Raw genomic sequence first — 21,853 nt, forward strand, 5'->3', positions numbered from 1 at the left:
ATAGATATATCTATGAAACCATCATCACGTCAAGATAATAAACACATTCATTATCTTCCAGAGTCCTTGTGTACTTTTATACTCTTGACCTTTAAACAATGTGAGGGTTAGGGGCACCAGCTCCCACCCCAACCCTACCCTCCCTCATTTGAAAATCCATGTATAACTTTTGACTCCTGCTAAATTTAACTACTAAAAGCCTCCCTTTAGCCAGAAGCCTTACCAATAATACGAACAGTTGATTAACATATATTTTGCATATGTATTATATACTGTACTCTGTTTTTACCAAAAAGTAAGCTGGAGAAAAGAAAATGTTATGAAGAAAATCATAAGGGAGAGAAAATACAGTTACAGTAATATACTGTAATTTTGAAAAAAAATCTGCATATAAGTGGACCACAGAGTTCAAACCCAAGTTGTTCAAGGGTCAGCTGTCTTACCTCCCTCCCATCCTTACCTGCTAACTCCTCTCCCTTCAATCCTCAGATAACATTGATTTTCTTTCTAATACTATAGATTTGTTAGAATTTTCTGGAATTTTCTACAAATACAGTCATACAGTTTCAGTTTTTTTTTGTGTGGCTGGTTTCATTCAGCATAATTAATTTGAGATTCGTTCATGTTGTGTGTATAATTAGTTCGTTGATACTTTTTATCAGGTGGAAGTTAAACCAACCATGCATTACTAGATAAGCCTCATTTGGTAGTGATACATTATTCTTTTAAAATACTGTTGGATGTGGTCTGCTAAAATTTTGTTATGAAGTTACACATCTCTATTTATGAGGGATGGTTATGCTTTTATTATTTTGGAATCAAAGTATCAAGGTATTGGCCTTTTGAAGTGAGTTTGTTGGAGGAAGTTGTATAGAATTATTTCTTCTTTGTTTCATAGAATTCACTAGTGAAGCTATCTGGGCCTGCGTTTTCTTGTGGGGGTGAGGGTTTTTAACTACAAATTCAGTTTATCTCATAGATGGAGTGATCTTGGGTAGTTTGTCTTTCAGGGAAGGAATTTGTCCATCTTAGTTTTTGAGTGTATTGTCACAGGATTCTTCATAATATTTTTGTGTTGCCTTTTTAATACATGTAGAATTCGTAGTGATGCTATCTCTCTCCCTCCTGGTGTTAGTGGTTTGTACCTTTCCTCTTTTTTCGTAATCAGTTTATAAGTTTTGTTGATCATCTGAAAGAATCAGCTTTTGGCATCGATTATTTTCTCTATTGTCCTTCTGGTTTTTGTTTTTGTTTTTGTTTGTTTGTTTTTTCCCACTGATTTCCATTCTTGTGTTTATTATTGCTTTTTTCCCTTCTGCTTCCTTTGGGTTTCATTTACTTTACTTTCCTCATTCTTTTTTTTTTTTTTTAATTTTTTTTAATGTTTATTTATTTTTGAGAGAGGGAGACACAGCGTGTGAGCAGCGGAGGGGCAGAGAGAGAGGGAGACAGAATCTGAAGCAGGTTCCAGCCTTTGAGCTGTCAGCACAGAGTCCGATGCGGGACCTAAATTCATGAACCGCGAGATCATAACCTGAGCTGAAGTCAGTGCTTAACCAACTGAGCCACCCAAGTGCTCCTACTTCTCTTATTCTTTAAGGTGGAAATGGAAAACATTGATTTAAAACCTTTCTTCTTTTCTAATATAGGCATTTAATGTTACAAATTTCTCTTGAAACACTTTTACTGGACCCTTTACATTTTGAAACTCTTAAGTGACTAAGCTGGAGTATTCCTAGGTCTTCCCTCATTTGTTTTTCATCTTTCATCTTTCTTTTGTTGACTGATTTCCAGTGCCTTTTAAACCATTGCTTCATTTACTTTGTCTAACTTTGTAGTTATTCTAGGTGAGAAGGTCATCCAGTCCCTCTATTTGAGATACTTTTAGTTTTATGTACTGTTTCACAAATGATAAAGAAGCATCTTACATATTTATGATGCTTTCAGCTTACAGAGTACTTTTGCAGAAAGTTCAGCATTTTGAGATAGCAACAGCCAACTGGCTTCTTTTGAACATTAGTGGCTTGTGCATTATATAGAAAATCATTCTTCATATAGTGGTTAGGCATCTGTCCACTTGAGCTGTTCACAGCTTAGTTAGCAAGTCAAAGATAAACAGTAACCAAAAAGAACTTCCTGAGCAGCAAACAGCTGCCACAAAGCTATTAGACAAATAAACCTAGGCCTTTATGCTGAGTAAGGAAGCAGTGTAGAAGCAGGTGCTGAAAAGTAGGCAACTAATGAAAGAACAGCAGTGATTCACCAGTGAGTAAAACAGATGTCCTCAGGGTGCTTTTATTTTAATCAGACATAAAATAAGCAAGTATATATATGATATGTCAGGGCTGACAAGTACTAGAAAAGGAAGTAAAGCAAGGCAGGGCAATAGGGAGTGATGGAGTAGATACTCTTAGATTTATGTAATGCAAAATCTTTGATGCCAGGAAGTAGAGTATGTATAGTGGTTTTAAAAATTAGATAATTGTGTTTGAAAATATGTTCATAAAAATTAGTTACCGTGAAAATGTTTGGCTGCTTAAGGCGGATATATTGAAATTATCTGAAAACCTGGTTTATACAGAATTTCTCATTCTCTGACAGTGTTGACTAAATGAGGCATTGATTAGATTAAAACATGTGCGAAGTCATTTTGACTCCACAGTGTAGTCTCTTCTCCAATCCATTCTCCACTCCATAATAGAAAGAAGCTGGACCTTAAAACCTTACAGTTGAATTGTATTTTTAGATTGAAAGTATCCGGGGGACTTCCTTTGATGCATGTGAGAATTTCTGACCAGAAGATGAAAGATGTACTGTGTTTGATTGACAGTATACCCTTGCCACAGAAATCCTCTGAACAGTCTCCAGAGAGACAGGTAACTGGATATAATAAAAATGGTGAATCTTTACATTTGTGTATATGGTGAGTTTTTCCATCTTTCTTTGTGCTAATTTGTTTTTGAATATTTTTTAGGACCGGTTTCATTTATTTGATACACTCCTAAAGTTTAATGTTGTCGATTCTGTTCAAGGGTGCATATGGCATTGAATAGATAAAAGTTGAAGCCTATTTTCACTGCAGTTTAGAGTGGTGATAAAAAGTCTGTGCTGGGCATGGAGCCTACTTAAGATTGTCTTTCTGTGTCCCTCCCCTGCTCACACACGCTCTCTCAAAAATAAATAAATAAATCGATAGATAAATAAATCTTCTTTAAAATGTTGCAAAATAGAATTTGTATATAATTTTATTACCCATTAAACTTAAAAATTCTAGATAACTTTATTTGGAATTGACATTTACAACATAAAATATATGTTAGATTTCCACTTTGAAATGAAATTTTAGCCAACTAATGTTGTTATCATTCTCTAGGAATCTGTAATATAGATGAACCGTTAATATTGTCATAGCAAATAAATGACACACTATGATAGACTTATCTACTAGAGTAGTAAATAGTCTGCCCTTGTAAATACAGGTGGTAGTCTTAATAATTAGTAAACACTAGCTAGTTGATTGCATAATGTGCTTTGTTGGAAGATTTGTCTTATGTGTGTATGTGTCTTTCCATCTCTCTCTCTCTGCTCTATAATTTTTCAGTATTTTTCTCATTTATGTACATTTGATCCTGTTAAATTAGTATGTTAAACTTTTTTGGGGTACCTGGGTGACTTAGTTAAGCATCTGACTTTGGCTCAGGTCATAATCTCACTGTTGAGTTTGAGCCCCACATTGGACTCACTGCTGTCAGCGCAGAGCCCGCTTCAGTTTCTCTCTCCCCCTCTCTGTTTGCCCCTCCCCTGCTTGTGCTTGCTCTCTCTCTGTCTCTCAAAAATAAACAAATATTGAAAAAAAATTAAAAAAATGTTTTGTATTTGACAGGTATCCTCAATTCCTGTTATTTCAGATAGGACAAAAGACCTACTTAGTACTTCACTGTTGCTGGATGGAGTAGAATCAGGTAAGGAAAGTAAATGTTTTTTATTAAACCAAGCCTATACATTTGTATATAGAGATAAAATTTTCAGAAAACAAAGGAATTTAGAAAGTGTTACAACAATTCACTGGTTTTAGTTCTAGCTGTGCTACTAACCAACAGTATCATTTTGAGTCACCTTTTTTTAAGCCCAAGTTTCTTCATTTGAATGATAGGATTTTTGTGATAGACAGTGCTTAAGATTCTATATAAGATTTTTTTTTTTTGGCCCCAATTTCTACCTGATCTTTTTTCCTAGCTCTAGCCTAACTGATCTTGTTTAATTTTGAAGTAGAGTATAAGTGTCATGAGGACAAGGATCATGTCTGCCCTCTTTACCTTGGTGCCCTTGGTGGCTGATACAGACTGATATATGATGGGTGATGCCCAGTAATTATTTATTGACTATTGAATGAGTGAACTAAAGTGAAAAACAGAGCTTTTGAAGAAAAAAATAGTAGGGTGGTTTGATCTTTATGTGTGATTATCATATATCAGGTTGAGTCACTTTGTGGGACTTAGAAATAAGATTGGACATATATTCTGATTCTGAATATGAAGATTATATCTCATAAATGAGTTTTACCTTTGAGAGATTTAAGTTTGAGTGTTCTATGCAGTTTTCTGTGGACATTCTCTCAAGTCAAATGAATGTCTTCTTTAGAGTCTGATGATGAATATTTTGATGCTGAAGATGGAGAGACACAGACTGGTAAAAGTTTGAGAGGTTCAGAACTAAAAAAAGCTGCAGAAGCCCCAAATGAGGAACTCATTAATCTTTTACTGAAGTTTGAAATTAAAGAGGTATGTATATTTGTTTCATCCATTAATAAATATATTGCTATTATCACTATCCTTAAAGTATTTCATGCTAGATCTGAACATAAAATATATTAAAATTTTGGTACTCTGTCTTCCCTCCTTCCCAACACACACACACAGACACACACACGCACATGCATGGTTCCAGGAAAATGAAATGTTATTTTGTAAATAGTGATATGAGAATGATCTATACCATATTTAATCTATTCTGGAAAAGCTCAAAGATTCCTAAGTGGGATTTTCTTTTCCATAGAAAATTTCTGTGACATGTTTACATTATTTTTTTTTTACTTTTAAGCTAAATAATATTGCTCATTGTGATGTTTATAATTTGAAAAAGTGTAAACAACCTAGATTTTTAGCATGTCTTTACAGCCATTAAAAGTCATGTAATAAAACATTGACATGGAAAGATGTTCACAAAATATCATTATTTTGGAACAAAAACAGATTAAAATACTGAGGACATTATGATTCTATTTAGAAATTATACATACACGTAATTTTTTTCTTTGATCATACTTGATAGTGTTCATCTCTGTGTGGAGGAATTATAATTTCTTATTTTTGCCTGTTTGCTTTTCCCTATATTCTAAATATACTTAATAGTAAATATGCATTTCTTTAATAATAAAACACAGAGGTATAAAAAGATGTTTCTTATTGACTGCTTTTTATCCCAATGTGAGGTGATGTCCTAAAATATAAAGTCAGAAATACCAGATTTTAATTGTGTATATAAATCCCTCTAAGTATTACTGGTATTTGTTAAAGTTTTCAATTAGCAATAATCGCACCTCGGATAAACTTCATTGGCTGCGATACTGCCACTGCGCAAAGCTTGGTATTTGTTTAAAAGAAATATATGTCATTTATCTTTAGCCTTCTTTGCTCCCTTTTTTTCATATACCCATCTAAAATACCAAAAATCCCTTGACTCTAACTTGAGAATACATTCAAATGATTGGTCTTCTCTTCTATTGCTACTGCACTGTCTAAGTCACCATATTCCCTGGACTAGTGCAGTAGCCTCATAATTCTTTCTCTGCTTCTGTAAGGTACTCTGTTCTCCACACGATAACCAGAGTGATCCTTTTATTTTTTAATTTTTATTTATTTTTATTTTAGAGAGAGAGTGCAGGCAGGGAAGAGGGGCAGAAGGAGAGAGAGTGAAAGAGCGAGAGAGAGAGAGAGAGAGAGAGAGAGAGAGAATCTCAAGCAGTCTCCAAGTGCGGAGCCAGATGCGGAGCTTGTTTCCATGTCCCTGAGATCATGACCTTAGCTGAAATCAAGAGTCAGAAGCTCAACCCACTGAGCCACCCAGAGTGCCTCCAGAGTGATCTTTTTAAAGTGAAAGATCAGGAATGCCTGGGTGGCTCAGTCAGTTAAGCAACCAACTTTGGCTCACGACTCATGGGTTTGAGCCCGCCTTGGGGCTCTGTCTCCCTCTCTCTCTGCCCCTCCCCTGCTCATTCTCTCTTTCTCAAAAATAAATAAACATTAAAAAAAAGTGAAAGATGATGTCATGTCTTTGCTCACAACTGTCCCCTGGCTTCTCTATTGATTAAAGGGCTAAGTCATTCCCATGGCCTACAACACCTTGCTATATAGCATATAGGTCACCCCATGTGACTTTAGATTCATTTTCAGTTCTCTTCTGCCTTGCTTACTCTGCTCCAGCCATATTTCATTCATCCCTTCAATAAATATTCATCAAGTGCCATCATGAAGTGCATTGTTTAACATACTGCAGTTACAGCAGCGGACGCAAAGTTCTTGCCTTATGGAACTTACACTTGGCTTTTGTTCTTCCTTATGTATACCAGAGCACATTCTTTGTGCTTGCTGGGGTTTCTTTCTGCCTGGAACACTGTTTTTCTATATGACTTGATTCTTTATTTCCATTAGATATTTGCTCAAGTGCTATCTTATTGGGAAGGTCTGATCACCCACTATGAGAGAGCAGCCCTGACTTTTCCCCACTCTTCCTAGGATATAAGCTCCATCAGGACAAGAACCTTGTGTGTTCTGGTCAGTTCGATGTCCCTAGTTGCTGGGATGGCCTCATACATGGTAGATGATGCGCAATAAGTATTTTGTTGAATATTGAATGAATGAACTGAAATTATCAACAATCAGCATCATCTAAGAAAAAATAGTGCTGTTAGAAATATTTTTCTCAATTTGATGTTTTTGTCATTCTGAAGTTTTAAATGTTGCTGTACTGAAATATATTAAATTTTTTCTTTATATCTTAGTATTAGTGTATGTTTAGAAAATTCTATTAACAAAAATATTTACCCACAATTTAATATATTATTTTATGTTTTTATTGCTTTCATTTAAATCATTTATTTATTTGAAATTTACTTTTGTGTAACAACTCTGCACTGAGTATCTTACTATAGTCTCTTATTGTTTCTACTCTTTAGTTAACACCCCTGTTTTTTCTTAAATGTGTAATGATACCACTGCCAATAATATTAATTTTTGCTTTTATTCATCATTTATGTTGTTCTGTTATTATTGCTGCCTAACAGGGTATCCTAAAACATAGTAGTTCAAAACAACTGTTTAATTTTGCTCAGAGTATTATGGGTTAGGAATTGTGGAAGGGCCCAGATTGGTAATTTTTGTGTATAGTTTTTCATGTGGTGCAGTCATATTTTTTGGAGCTACAGTGACCTGAAGTCTCAGAGGGTCTCAGAAGTGCCTCACTCATGAGGCTGGCTCTTGCCACTGGCTGGTGGCTGGGAGCTCAGGTGGGACTGTTGACTGAAATACCAACTCATAGCCTCCTGAGCATGGCAGTTTCAGGGTAGTTGAACTTTTTACATGCCAATTAGCTTCCCCTCAGTGTGCATTCCCAGGTGAAACATTTATGGGCATTTTTTTTTTTTTTTTTTTTTTTATCATTGGCAGTCATTAAAGTGTGGCTTCTGTAGTCTGTTGATTGAAATGCAAAGATAGTGGACAAAGCTCTCCATCTCTTGATGGAGTACCAAAGTACTGTTATGTTTTAAAAATGGTCACACATGTGTTTTGGTTTTGATTGGCTAAATATACTGGCTGTTATATCCAGAATAAATTTAAACAGTACTGTAGTAGTAAATAGCTAGACTGTCCTACTTTTTACTTTAATGGAAATGCCTTTTTTTTTTTAATCAACAAACATGATTTTTGTTTTGAGATAGAGGTTTAAGAAAATCATATTAAGTAAGAATGCATATATTCCTGTTTAAAAAAAGGAAATTTAAAAAGTAAATCAATAATTGATGTAAAATTTTATCATGATTTTTATATAGATGTAGTTTTATTCTGAATAATAGAATTTAAGGTATAATTTCCAATCATAGTAAACAATTTTATGGTATTAGAGAAGTATGAGCTATTGTTCTCATGATAAAATGTATGAAGAAAAATTTTGTTTTTTAAACATGATTCAGAATATCATGCTTTTAATGGGTGTCTTGATTCTTTTAGGTTGTTTTGGAATTTACTAAACAACAGAAAGAAGAAGATACAATTCTAGTATTTAATGTTACTCATTTGGGAACAGAGGCTACATTGAGAACTTTTGATGTAACTGTGGTATCTTATTTAAAGAAAATCAGCTTGGATTACCATGAAATTCAAGGTAACAGCCACACAAATAGAAATAATGGTTAATAGTAAATATAGTCTCACTTTGAGTATTTGAGACACTTTTGTGTATATAATAATATTTTTAAATAAATAATAGCTAGCACTGTTCTAAGGATTTTACAAATAATAACTCATTTAATTCTCATAACAATGTTATCTCCAATTTACATAAAAGGAAACTAAGCTGTAAATCGGTTATATAATTTAACCAAGGTCACACTGCTGGTTAGTCGCTGAACCATGTTTAAACCCTGGAAGTCTGGCCCTAGGGTCTGTATTCTTAACTTCTGTGATCTACTACTGCCTCAGAGAGTCCATATAAATCTCCATTGTATAAGGAATATTCTTCCCATTTTACAAAGAAAGTTTAAGTAAAGGGATTAAGTGGCTTATTCAAGACCATGCATCTTATGAATGGCAAAACCTTGAATTTATCTCTGATCTTATAACTTTAAGTTCTTGTTCTTTGTATTGAATAGTGTTTACATATCAGAAGCTCAGTAGATTATAAAAATTAGAATGGGGCATAAAATTCATTCTTTTAGAAGCTCTTATCGTTTGTTTACTTCAGTGTACAGTTTATGTGCTCAGTAATATTTGAGGAATGATTGGGTGAATCTACATTTTATATTTGACTAGTATTTTAGCCAAATATAAAGTCCTATTTTTGTTATTTTTTAATAGTTGAAATTAAAACACACCTCGGTTTAGAGGAAAAATGTTTTATATGTTAGTAATGTTCTGTAAACATGGTGTTAAGATGGAATTTACTTTCTTGAGGGGGAGAATGTAAAAAATTTGCTAGGCTATTTTTTCCTTTAGGGAAGGTTATGACCTTTAAGGTGAAGGGAGAATTCTAAGATTATTTAGAAGGAGCAGGACTTATAGAACTGAAAATAATAAAAGACGGATAAAATGGTGCATAAGTCACTTTTCCTTCCACAGCTTTTTGACACACTTCCTTGGTATATCTACCTCAGGATATAAAGGACATCTGGTAGTATATCTGTAGTTTTTTAATTAAAAGAAATTTGGCAATTCCCCTCCCTTACAACGTACTTTAATTTTCTATGTAAAATAAGCCTTCTCTCTTACCATAAACAGAGAAAAATTATTTGTTTCTTTAATATGAATGAAATATTTGCTCTTTGAATTTTATAGCTCAATAGGATATTACATATTTTTACAGTTCATTCTACAATATAGTTGAGAAACCTGAAGTTAAATAGCTTTTGGTAAGAGTTGAGATGAACTAGAATTCATTTCTTAATTTGTAAGCATTCTACTGCCATACAAATGCACATATGTCCTTAAAAATATCTAGAGAAATATTTATTATTTTTGAATATAGATGTAAAATCAAATAAAAATAAATATGCATGTTTTTAAGTAGGTTGGATGCTAAAGGTAAGATAAGTATTTGGATTGGTCTATTTATACACCAGTGATATTAATATTAAATAATCATAAAAATATGTGCAGATAGGCTTTTAAAGCTTAAGTAGTATATTTTTTTTAAGAAAATGATCTAGAAAATTCCAAGCTTAGGGGTGCCTGGCTGGCTCACTTGGTTAAGTGTCTGACTTTTGATTTGGGCTTAGGTCATGATTTAACGGTTTGTGAGTTTGAGCTCCAAGTTGGGCTCTGTGCTGACAGCACGGTACCTATTAGGGATTCTCTCTCTCCCTCTTTCTGTGCCTCCCCCACTTGCGCTCATGTGGGGGAGTGCACTAAATAAATGAATAAATAAGTAAGTAAGTAAGTAAGTAAATAAATAAATAAATAAATAAATAAAATTCCAGTCTTAAAAAGAACAATTTATTTGAAACACTTTTCTTCTTTTTCTTTAATCTAGGATCCAAAAAGAAGCCCCTTCACTTGATTAGCTCTTCTGATAAACCTGGATTAGATCTCTTAAAAGTAGAATATATTAAGGTAAGGGCCATAGAATGTTTACATATTTATTGTATACTCTAAATTGTCCTCTGGAAGGAAAAAGATGACAGCAGATTACTAAATTCTCTAGATGTGTGTCATAGATTTTAATCATAAGAATATCCATTTTTCCTCTTTTCATTTATACACTTTCTCTTTTACTTAAGTAGAAGAATAGGACCAGTAAAAAGACACCCAACTCGGGGTGCCTGGGTGGCTCAGTCAGTTAAGCATCCAACTTCAGCTCAGGTCATGATCTCACAGTATGTGGGTTTGAGCCCTGCCTTGGGCTCTGTGCTGACAGCTCAGAGCCTGGAGCCTGCTTCTGATTCTGTGCATCCCTCTCTCTCTGCCCCTTCCCCTGCCCATGCTCTGTCTCTCTCTCTCTCTGCAAAAAGTAATAAACTTAAAAAAAAATTTTTTTTAAAAAGAAAAAGACACCAAACTCCCTATCCCCAAAGATGGAAGCTTGGGATGAAGTAGCATGAACTTGTGCCTCTTGGGGCATATTTACCTACCTAAGTTCATTGTTAATGTAGGTGACATTTGGCTGAGTATCCTATATCACAAGGGATAGAGTCAAATTTGATTGGGTTCAGAAGAAAACTACCAGGATTAGGAAGGGATTCAAAAAGATATCGTATGAGAAATGCTGAAGGAAGTAAAGAGTATTTAGCTTTATTCAAGATTAGTTGATTTGTTTAATCATTTAACAAGCATTTATTGAATGCCTTTGTCAGGTTCTGTTAGGCACTTGGGATACAGAGATGAAAAACATGCCCTGTTTTCAAGGAACTTATGGACTAGTAGGCAGACAGACAAGTTAGATAACAATTAAAATATAATGTGATTGATTCTCTCATAAAGAACATAAGACTTTGTGGCATCAGGGAGGCAGAGAAGCTAGTCTAGGCAGAAGTCTTCTCACAAGATGAAAAACTGAATTTCCTATGGATGTGCCCAAGAGACAGTACTTGAACCAATAGATAATTGTGTTGGGAGGTAGAATTTTGACTCAGTACCAAGGCCTAATTAAATCACAAGTTCTCTGAAGATTAAATTTCTAAGAAAATGAGGTTTCTTTCAGTGGAGATAACCTAAAATAGTCTTCCAAAGATATAAAGGGTTAGATTAAGTGATGGATGGACTAGATGACCTTTAAACCTTACAGCTTTCAGAGTTTATAATTCTGGTCTCTAGTTGTAGTTTCCTAGAAGTACATGTTGCCATGTTTTTCATATTTGAAGAGGAGAACAAAATTGCATGATTATAATAAATAACTTGGATGTCACTTTAAAACAATGACAGTAAAATTAAATATATACAAAATTATAGTTCTAAATAAATGTAAAAAATAAACTAGAGATCATAAATAAGTTATTTACTTTGGTCTTAAATCTTTTTTCAGAACTTCTATTCTTTTTTTTAGGCTGATAAGAATGGACCTAGTTTTCAAACTACGTTTGAAAAAACTGAACAAACACTTAAGGTAAGAAATTTTATTAAAAGGGTATATCTTATTTGAAAACAACTTATTGTGGAAGGCTTCAGTATCCTTTGAGGAATAATGACTGGGTCGGTAATTTGATGAAATAATCAAGAGTCAGTAAAAGTTATAAATCTCCTAGATACCTACCATGTTCTGTGTTTGTCATTAATTATAATAGAGCTGGTGTTTTGACTTCCTGTAGCACATCCTAATTATTTCTAAAAACAAGGAATGCGATAGACAGTGGAACTTTGATTTATAAAGAACCAACAAGGTTTTCAACAAATTAAACTAGATACTGTTGTTTAATGCAAACCTGAGAAAGTATGGGAAATACAAGAAGGTGTTGAGTACATCTGAAGCCATACTAAGGTAGTCACATGGAGGAAGAGGAGACGATGTAGTTGTGGATTATTTAAAAAAAATTTTTTTTAATGTTTATTTATTTTTGAGATAGAGAGAGACACAGCATGAGCAGGGAAGGGGCAGAGAGAGAGGGAGACACAGAATGTGAAGCAGGCTCCAGGCTCTGAGCTGTCAGCACAGAGCCCGACGCGGGGCTCGAACTCATGAACTGTGAGATCATGACCTGAGCCGAAGTTGGACGCTCAACCGACTGAGCCACCCAGGCACCCCAATTGTGGATTATTTTAAAAAGAAAATCAGAGATAGGAGTTTGAAGTTACACTTTTGAGAGATGGGAGAATTTGTGGAATATTGTGAACCTTCCTTTTTAAAAATTATTTATTTATTTTTAATTTAAATTCAAGTTAACGTACAGTGTTGTCATGGCTTTAGGACTAGAACCCTAGTAATTCATCTCTTGGATATGACACCCAGTCCTCATCCCAACAAGTGCCCTTCTTGATGCCCATCACCCATTTAACCTATCCCCTACCTGCTTCCCCTCAACAATCCTCAGTTAATTCTCTGTATTTAAGAGTCTCTATGGTTTACCTCCCTCTGTGTTTTTATCTTACTTTTCCTACACTTCCCCTATGTTCATCTGTTGTCTTTATCAAATTCCACATGAGTAAAATCATATATCTTTCTCTGACTTATTTTGCTTAGTATAATACCCTCTGTTTATATCCATGTTGTTGCACATGGCAAGATTTCATTCTTTTTTCATCACTGAGTAGTATTCCATTGTGTATATATACCACATCTTCTTTATCCATTCATCAGTTGATGGACATTGGGTTCTTTCCATAATTTGACAATTGTTGATAGTGCTGCTGTAAACATTGGGGTGCATGTGCCCCTTCGAATCAGCATTTTTGTACCCTCTTGAGCTTTCCTTTTTATAATTTTTATATCCACTTAGTGCTTTGAGGCAATAAAAGGAAATTCTTTTATATAAGCAAAGATTTTTAAAGAATTTTAATTTGCTGTTAGAAAACCACATTATTACTGAAGCAATTTTTGTTGGTATCTTAGCTTTCTGGATTCATTGTTTTAAAAAATGTAACCCTTTTTTTCCCAAAAGTTTAATGTACATTCGTATATACACACACATACACATTTATACACATACACATATACACATACACATTTATACACATTCATGTATATATATATTTAAAGGATAGGGGCATTATTGTGGTTTTGGAAGATAATTTAGTAACTGAGAACTTACTTAATAATTGTACTTTTAAATCTCTGAATTTCACATTTGAAATCATTTCTCGACATCGTATTAACACATGGTGATTTTCGAGTTTCATGATCTAACTTTAAAGTTTTATGTAATCAAAATAAAAAGTCCATTGAAGATCCAAAAGTCCTATACGTGATGAGTATCAAGATGGCCATGACAAGCAGATTATAGGTTTCTTGTTAATTATATTTGGGAAACAGAATAATTACGTTACTCGTGGGAACTCACAATGTGTGTGAGTATAATTTACTGTCCATATATTTCCTCTTTAAGGAGTCTGAGTCGTGAATCTTTATCTCCTCTCTGTTCCTTCTAAGCTATGGAAGCAGTGATGTAAATCTAGCTAGACGCCTTTCAGTTCCATCATGGAAATTAAGGTTATAATTGGCCTGGAAAACTAACTTTCTTTTTAAAAAATTTCTAGGTGGCTTTTTCATCTTTAAATCTGTTGCTGCAAACACAAGCTCTTCTGTCTTCTATTAATTACCTGACAACCATTATCCCATCAGATGACCAAAGAAGTGATACCAAAGAAGTACAAATTTCAGCTGAAAAGCAACAAAAAAATTCAGGTGTGCAGAAAGGTATGAAAAACACTTATTGTTGTTAACAAGCATATTAGAATTCTAGAGGTAAATGGGAATCGTAGAGATCATCAAGTTCGGTCATTTGCATGCCATTTTCCCCACTTCTGTGCTTTTCTTCAAAAAAAATCATATGTGAGTAACTGCTGTGTAAGGCAAATATAACTAATACTGATGCTTTAAAAAAATACCTGTTTTTCTTCTTATTTTGGTGGTAGTGGTGAATGCTGTAGGTAGATAATAGGGAAGAAGACCTGTATTTACACTGAACTTTTCCTGCCTTCTCAGTGGCTCCTGAATGAGCTCCACAAAGGGTTAGTCTTCCCTTCCCATTTTACAAATAAGGTAGTAAGACCCAGAGACTTGGGGATAACAGTACAGGGATAGCATGTAGTTGGTTAAGAGCCCAGATTTTAAATCAGAAACAACTCAGTTCAAAATCCTGCCTCTGCTACTTAAATTATATGACCATAGGCACATTATTTAATTTCTCTGAGTTTCAGTGTCCTTATTTATTTTATGGGTTTTTTTGCTTGTACATTATGAAAGTAACATCTCAGTATGAGAAATACAAACTGTACAGAAGATGTAAAGCAAAACGAGTATTTGAAATCTTTAAGAGCTTGAGAATTTTATAATTTTTTAAAACAGAAATATAGTTCACTTAATACAAGCAAGAAACCTTAATAGAGTTTGAATTACTCGAATCCCATGTGATAGAATGCTTTGTTTTATTTTTAGTGATTGTATCCTCTAAAGACAGGGACATTATTGACTTCAGACTATTTGCCAAGTTGAATGCTTTCTGTGTCATTGTTTGTGATGAGAAGAACAATATTGCTGAAATCAAGATTCAAGGTAAAAGTTCACATACTATTAAGAATTTTTTAAAAGAGAAGCTTTTTTTAATGGTAAAGAGTATACAAATGGAGGGCTCTGAGCTGTGAAAACTGGATAATTTTTTTATGACATAATTGAATTGTATATTTTCTTAGCTCTTTGGGATGTAGATCTTGGTTAGAATCTGACCATCAAATTGAATGACAATACTGGTGTTTTGAATCTCTCGGAGTTGTCTCAGAGGTGAAAAGGGATCCTAATGTCCATGTAGAGATGCTATCAATGGGCTGGAATGTGGGTCCGATTTTCAGGTCAAGGTCTATGAATATGCTTTATCTTGGTACAAATGCAAAAGAACCTTATGATGAAGAGAAAGCCTGTCTATGAGTCCAGTATGTTCTTTTAGGCAAAAGCTGCTGAAACTGATAAGACTCTGTTTTTACCAGCTCACTATGATCTGATAACGGTAAAGAATGTTTAATGAAATTCTTGAATAACTTAAAAATGAAAAAAATTAGTTTTTTTCTTTGGCCTTTCCAAGCTGACAATTACCTTTAGTCTACATTTGATTCATGAAACTTATAGCTTCCATATGAATGACTGGATATAAGATATAAAAGATTTCCTAAAATCCCAAGATAATCTGTTTGCTCTAGGTGTAGTTTTTTTCAGAAGGTTGAAAATTCAGATAATTGATTTATAATGAATGTATTGGTTTCATTGTTTATAACACTGAAAATATATAACATTGCAACTAACTAATTTATCACTTGGGAGTTCAAGCACAGTTAATTAAAAAAAAAAATCACCCCAGGGGCGCCTGGGTGTCTCAGTCGGTTAAGCGACCGACTTCGGCTCAGGTCACGATCTCACAGTTCGTGAGTTTGAGCCCCGCGTCAGGCTCTGTGCTGACAGCTCAGAGCCTGGAGCCTGCTTCAGATTCTGTGTCTCCCCCACCTCTCTGCCCCTAGCATGCTTATGCTCTCTCTGTCTCTCAATAATAAATAAATGTTAAGTTTTTAAAAATCACCCCAAAATGAAATTATGCAATAAAAAGAAACATCTTGAGGTCTTCTTATGGTAGGTCTTTAGAAATTATAATAATATAATTTTTTTTTCCAGGCCTTGATTCTTCTCTTTGTCTTCAGTCAAGAAAACAGTCACTGTTTGCCAGACTGGAAAATATTATTGTCACAGATGTTGATCCTAAGACAGTTCATAAAAAAGTAGGTGTAGTAAATAGATAGCTAATATGTTTTGATAATTGAGTATGAGATTTTATTTTTAAATATATTTTAAGAAATATTAATGAAATATATTTTGATACACAAATGTTTGTTTCTCTAATGATTATAAATATAAGCCCTTTTGTTTGTTTGTTTTGTTTGTTTATTTATTTATTTATTTATTTTTAGTCTCAACCGAGTTAACATACAGTGTAGTCTTAGGTTTAGGAGTAGAATCCAGTCATTTGTCACTTACATATAGCACCCAGTGCTCATCCCAACAAATACCCTCCAAATATAAGCCCTTTTTTAAATGAGACTTTGTCATTACCCTCTTGAACAGAATACATTCTAATCTCTGCTTTTCAGGCTGTGTCAATAATGGGAAATGAAGTTTTTCATTTTAACTTGGATTTGTATCCTGATGCCACTGAGGGAGATTCCTATACTGACATGTCCAAAGTGGATGGTGTGGTATCACTGAATGTTGGCTGTATTCAGATTGTTTATCTTCATAAATTCCTCATGTCATTTCTGGTAAAAGTCACTATTTATATGTTGATTTTCAACTTAGAAATACTTAAGTCTGATAGTTTTGATTTCAGATCTTATAAATTTTGGATTTTAGGATGTACATTGTTTTGATTATAGATGGTATTTATATATTAATATAGAGGTTAAAACCTCTCTTTAATAGTTGAAATCTGAGTCATTTAATTTGTCTAGAACTGGAATTATTTTTGCTAGAACATGAATTTTACTTGAAACCAAATTTTCAAGTAAAAAAATACTAAAAATATCCTCCGCCCCCGCCCCACTCTGTTCTTCAGCCATATAACATTAGCCCTTTTCAGGTAGCTCATAAATATGGATGGATGATCAGTGATTTTTTTCCTAATTCTAGATAAATGAGACTCAATTGAAAAATGTATAGGAAATAAATAGCACAGAAATAAAGAAGATGGTGTTATTAATGATGTGCTTGTCCTCTGTTTTTCTCCTTTTATACTTGGTGTCCACAGAACTTCCTCAACAATTTCCAGACAGCCAAAGAGGCTCTGAGTGCTGCCACTGTTCAGGCTGCAGAAAAGGCTGCCAGAAGTGTGAAAGATCTTGCCCAGAGGAGTTTTCGTGTTTCTCTCAATATTGATCTGAAAGCACCAGTTATAGTCATCCCACAGTCTTCTATTTCCACTAATGCAGTGGTGGTAGATCTTGGGCTCATCAGAGTTCAAAACCAGTTTAGTCTGGTGTCTGGGGAAGACTATTTAAACCCTCCAGTAATTGATAGAATGGATGTGCAGCTAACAGAGCTTAAGCTTTCTAGGTATATTCTCTTTGAATAATTATGGATTGAAGAGTTATTTAATGTTTTCCGTGAATTTTGTAGCCATTGAAATTCATACCCAACATGCTTCGGTTGCACAGAATACTTTACTTTTATTTACTTTTTAAAAAGGTTTTTAATATTTATTTATTTTTGAGAGAGTGAGAGAGAGACAGAGTGCAAGTGGGTGAGGGGCAGAGAGAAGGGGAGACACAGAATCCGAAGCAGGCTCCAGGTTCCGAGCGTCAGCAAAGAGCCTGACGTGGGGCTTGAACCCACAAACTGAGAGATCATGACCTGAGCTGAAGTTGGAAGCTCAGTTGACTGAGCCACCCAGGCGCCCCCAGAATACTTTAATTTTTAATCAACTTTTTATTTTGAAAAATTCCACAGTTACAGAAAAATTCCAAAAATATTACCATGATGATACCAATATTATCCTTTACCTGGGTTTACCAGTTGTTTACATTTGCTTTAACTATGTATGTCTGCATATTATTACTTAAAACATGTTTAAAAAATTTGTTTAATGTTTATTTTTGAGAGAGTGGGAGAGAGAGAGAGATGGACGGACAGAGTTCAAGCGGGGGAGGGGCAGAGAGAGAGGGAGACACAGAATCTGAAGCTGACAGCTCTGAGCTGTTAGCACAGAGCTTGATGCGGGACTTGAACCCATGAACCATGAAATCATGACTTGAGCCAAAGTCTGCCGCTTAGCAGACTGAGCCACCCAGGCGCCCCTAAAACCTCTTTTTAATTTAATTTTTAAGTTGAGATAAAATTGACATATTGTCTTGCTTTCAGGTATATAACATGATTCAGTATTTGTGTATATTGTGAAATGATCATCACAATAAGTCTAACATTTGTCACCACACATACTTACAATTTTTTTTTCTTGTGATGAGAACTTTTAAGATCTACTTTCTTAACCACTTTCAAATATACAATACAGTATTTTTAACTAGTCACCTTGCTATACATTACATTCCCAGGACTTACTTACTTTATAATGGGAAGTTAAAACATTTTTTGCTGAACCATGAGTATAGACTTTGCTCTTAACCCCTTGCTCTAAATGCTTTAGCATGTGTCCCCTAAGAACAAGGACACACATCCTTTTACATAATGCAGTTTTCAAATTCTGGAAATTTAACACGGATACAGCAATAACGTCTAATATGGAGTCAGTATTCAAATCTTACTAGTTGTTCCAATAGTGTCCATTATAGTAATTTTTCCCCTCGATCAAGGGTCACGTATGGATGGCATTTAATTGTATCCTGTACTACTGAGGGGGATTTCTATATTACTAGTACTTACTTGCTCTGGAATAGTTCTTTAGTCTTTCTTAGTGTTTCATGATGAGACAGTTTTGAAGAGTACAATCTAGTTGTTTCATGGAATGTCTTTTAATTTGGTTTTGTCTGAGTGATTCTTCATGATTTAATTGAACTTATGTATTTTTGGCAGAATACTGCATACATAATGATGTATCTGTAGAGCTCCCACCAGATGACCCATGAAAATCTATATATAATACATTTTAAAATAATTTCTACCCTATCCAAGGAGATTTAATTAACTTAATAAAAAAGGAAAATTACAAGGCAAGTCCAGAAAATAATCCTGGAGAAGAGCTTTATCAAACTCTTCAGAAAATGCTAATTGTTCATCTTGCCATTTTTTTCTTTAATCTCTGTACCAATGCATATATTAGTCTTTGTACAACTATATTTGATGACTACTCCATGTATTCAACATTATGAATATCTTTTTAAAATTTAATCCATGTGTGACCTAATGTTTGAAGAAAAAGGTTTTCTTAATGGGTCATTGTATATCATGTATTTGACTCTTTCCCTAAAGTGAATTATAGATTGAGATTAGAAAAAACTAGCATGGGTTCAAATCACTATTGAGAGCAGTGACTTTTGATTTCAATGTCTTTTTAATGATAGGTTGCATTTCCCTCCTGTGTTTATGCATTTATATCAGTTATATTTTTCATTAGGACAGTGATCCAGCCAGGCATCTCCCATCCTGATGTTCAGCTCTTACACCCAATTAACTTGGAATTTTTTGTAAACCGGAATCTGGCTGCATCTTGGTATCACAAAGTACCTGTTGTAGAAATTAAAGGACACCTTGAATCAATGAATGTAAGTGTGTGAGTGAAAAATACTCGTTATTGAAATTTTAGACTCTGAAGACTTTCTTAGGATAAATCAATAAGATACGTGAAATTTTTGAGTGGTTGGTGTAAGAACAATTTCAATGAGATGTCCAAAAATATGTTCATTATTTAGCAGAATTTAATCTTCAGTTAAGTGTTATTGTGTGTGTGTGTGTGTGTGTATACAAAAAATATATATATTTATACACACACACATATATACATATATGCATATACATATATATACATATATATATATACACCATATATGTATATATATATATGATATACATTATTAGTTTAGGGTATATAACATAGTAATTCAACATTTATTTACATTGCAGAAATAGTCACTACAATAAGTATAGTTCTCATCTGTCACTTTACAAAGTTAATATAGTATTATTGACTGTATTTTCCATACTGTACATTGTATGTCCATGACTTACTTATATTATAACTACAAGTTTGAATTTATTAATCCCTTACACCCATTTCACATCCCTAATCCCCCTTCCCGTCTGGGAACCACCAATCTGCTCTCTGTTTCTATGAGCCTGGTTTTTAGTTTTGTTCTGTTTGGCTTTTTAGAGTCTACATATCAGTAAAATCATGCTGTGTTTGTCTTTCTCTGACTTATATCATTTAGCGTAAGTGTTTTTGTTTTCTTTGGATAGATAAGCAGTAGGGGATAAGCAGTAGCTAATCATATGTTAGCTCTATATATTTTTAGGAACCTCCATACTATTTTCCATAGTGGCTAGTTTATATTCCTACCAGTAGGGCCCAAGGGTTCCCTTTTCTCCACATCCTTGCCAATATTAGTTGTTTCTAGTCTTTTGGGTAATAGCCATTCTGAGAGGTGTGAAGTGATACCTCACTGTGATTTTGATTTGCATTTCCCTGATGATTAGTGATGTTGAGCATCTTTTCGTGTGCTTGTTGGTCATTTCTGTGTCTTCACTGGAAGAATGTCTATTCGTATCCTCTTCCTGTTTTTTAACCAGATTGTTTTTTTGTTACTGGATTCTATGAGTTCTGTATATATTTTGATATTAACTGCTTATCAGTTATAGGATTTGCAAATATCTTTTTCCATTCAGTAGTTTGCTTTTTCATTAAATTTTTTAAAAATATTTTATTTATTTTTGAGAGAGAGAGAAAGAGAGAGTGACAGAGTACAAGCTGGGCAGGAGCAGAGAGAGAGGGAGACACAGAGGCTGAAGCAGGCTCTAGGCTCTGAGCTGTCAGCACAGAGCCCGAGGCAGGGCTCAAACCCATGAACCGTGAGATCATGACCTGAGTCAAAGTCGGATGTTTAACTGACTGAGCCACCCAGACACCCCACTTTTTCATTTTAATGATGGTTTTTTTTTTTCTATGCAGAAGCTTTTTAGTTGATATAGTTCCATTTGTTTATTTTTCCTTCTGTTGTCTTGGCTTTTAGAGTCAGATATATGGAAACGCCTTTAAGACTGATGTTAAGGAGCTTAATGCCTATGGGTTTTTTTTAGGAGCCTTATGGTTTTGGGCCTCATATTCATCTCATATTCAAGACTTTCATCCATTTTGAGTTCATTTTTGTATATAATGCAAGATAGTGGTTGACTTTCATTCTTTTACATGTAGCTGTCCAGTTTTCCCAGCACCATTTATTGAAGAGGCTGTCCTTTCCCCATTGTATATTCTTGCATCTTTTTTGTAATATTAGTTGATCATATATGCATGGGCTTATTGCTGGTTTATGATTTATGTGTCTGGTTTTACGTCCAATATCATACTGTTTTGATGACTATAGCTTTGTAGTATAGTTTGAAAGTAGGGATCATGACACCTTTGGCTTTGCTCTTTCTTAAGATTGTTATGGCTATTTGGGATCTTTAGTGTTCCCATAGAAATTTTAGAATTATTTGTTCTAGACCTCTGAAAAATGCCATTGGAATTTAGGTAGGGATTACATGGAATCTGTAGATTGCTTTGAGTAGTAACGTTAATTATTCCAATTCATGGGCATCAAATATCTTCCTATTTATTTGTGTCTCCTTCAATTTGTTTTATCAGTGGACAAGTATTTTGTTCTTTTTGATGTGATTGTAAATAGGATTGTTTCCTTGATTTGGCTTTCTGATGGTATGTTATTATTGTAGGGAAACACAACAGATTTTTTTG

General features: G+C 34.1%; 1 protein-coding gene and 1 non-coding gene across 2 annotated transcripts in view; one reads left to right on the top strand and one right to left on the bottom strand.

The window, feature by feature from the left end:
* The window catches only part of VPS13C (vacuolar protein sorting 13 homolog C), a 192,877-nt gene that overhangs the window by 72,346 nt on the left and 98,678 nt on the right, over positions 1-21,853 (top strand). The window contains exons 23-34 of the mRNA XM_042941847.1: positions 2,747-2,876; positions 3,884-3,962; positions 4,642-4,781; positions 8,286-8,439; positions 10,303-10,382; positions 11,812-11,871; positions 13,956-14,115; positions 14,857-14,973; positions 16,078-16,181; positions 16,551-16,718; positions 17,204-17,508; positions 19,523-19,670. Of these exons, the coding sequence (XP_042797781.1) occupies positions 2,747-2,876; positions 3,884-3,962; positions 4,642-4,781; positions 8,286-8,439; positions 10,303-10,382; positions 11,812-11,871; positions 13,956-14,115; positions 14,857-14,973; positions 16,078-16,181; positions 16,551-16,718; positions 17,204-17,508; positions 19,523-19,670 (1,645 nt within the window). The remainder of the gene's footprint in view (positions 1-2,746; positions 2,877-3,883; positions 3,963-4,641; positions 4,782-8,285; positions 8,440-10,302; positions 10,383-11,811; positions 11,872-13,955; positions 14,116-14,856; positions 14,974-16,077; positions 16,182-16,550; positions 16,719-17,203; positions 17,509-19,522; positions 19,671-21,853) is intronic.
* On the bottom strand, positions 5,498-5,644 carry LOC122223240. The gene has a single exon (XR_006204138.1). It is a non-coding gene; the product is annotated as a U4 spliceosomal RNA (small nuclear RNA).

Source organism: Panthera leo, chromosome B3 (assembly GCF_018350215.1).
Source record: "Panthera leo isolate Ple1 chromosome B3, P.leo_Ple1_pat1.1, whole genome shotgun sequence".
NCBI classification, from domain to species: domain Eukaryota; kingdom Metazoa; phylum Chordata; class Mammalia; order Carnivora; family Felidae; genus Panthera; species Panthera leo.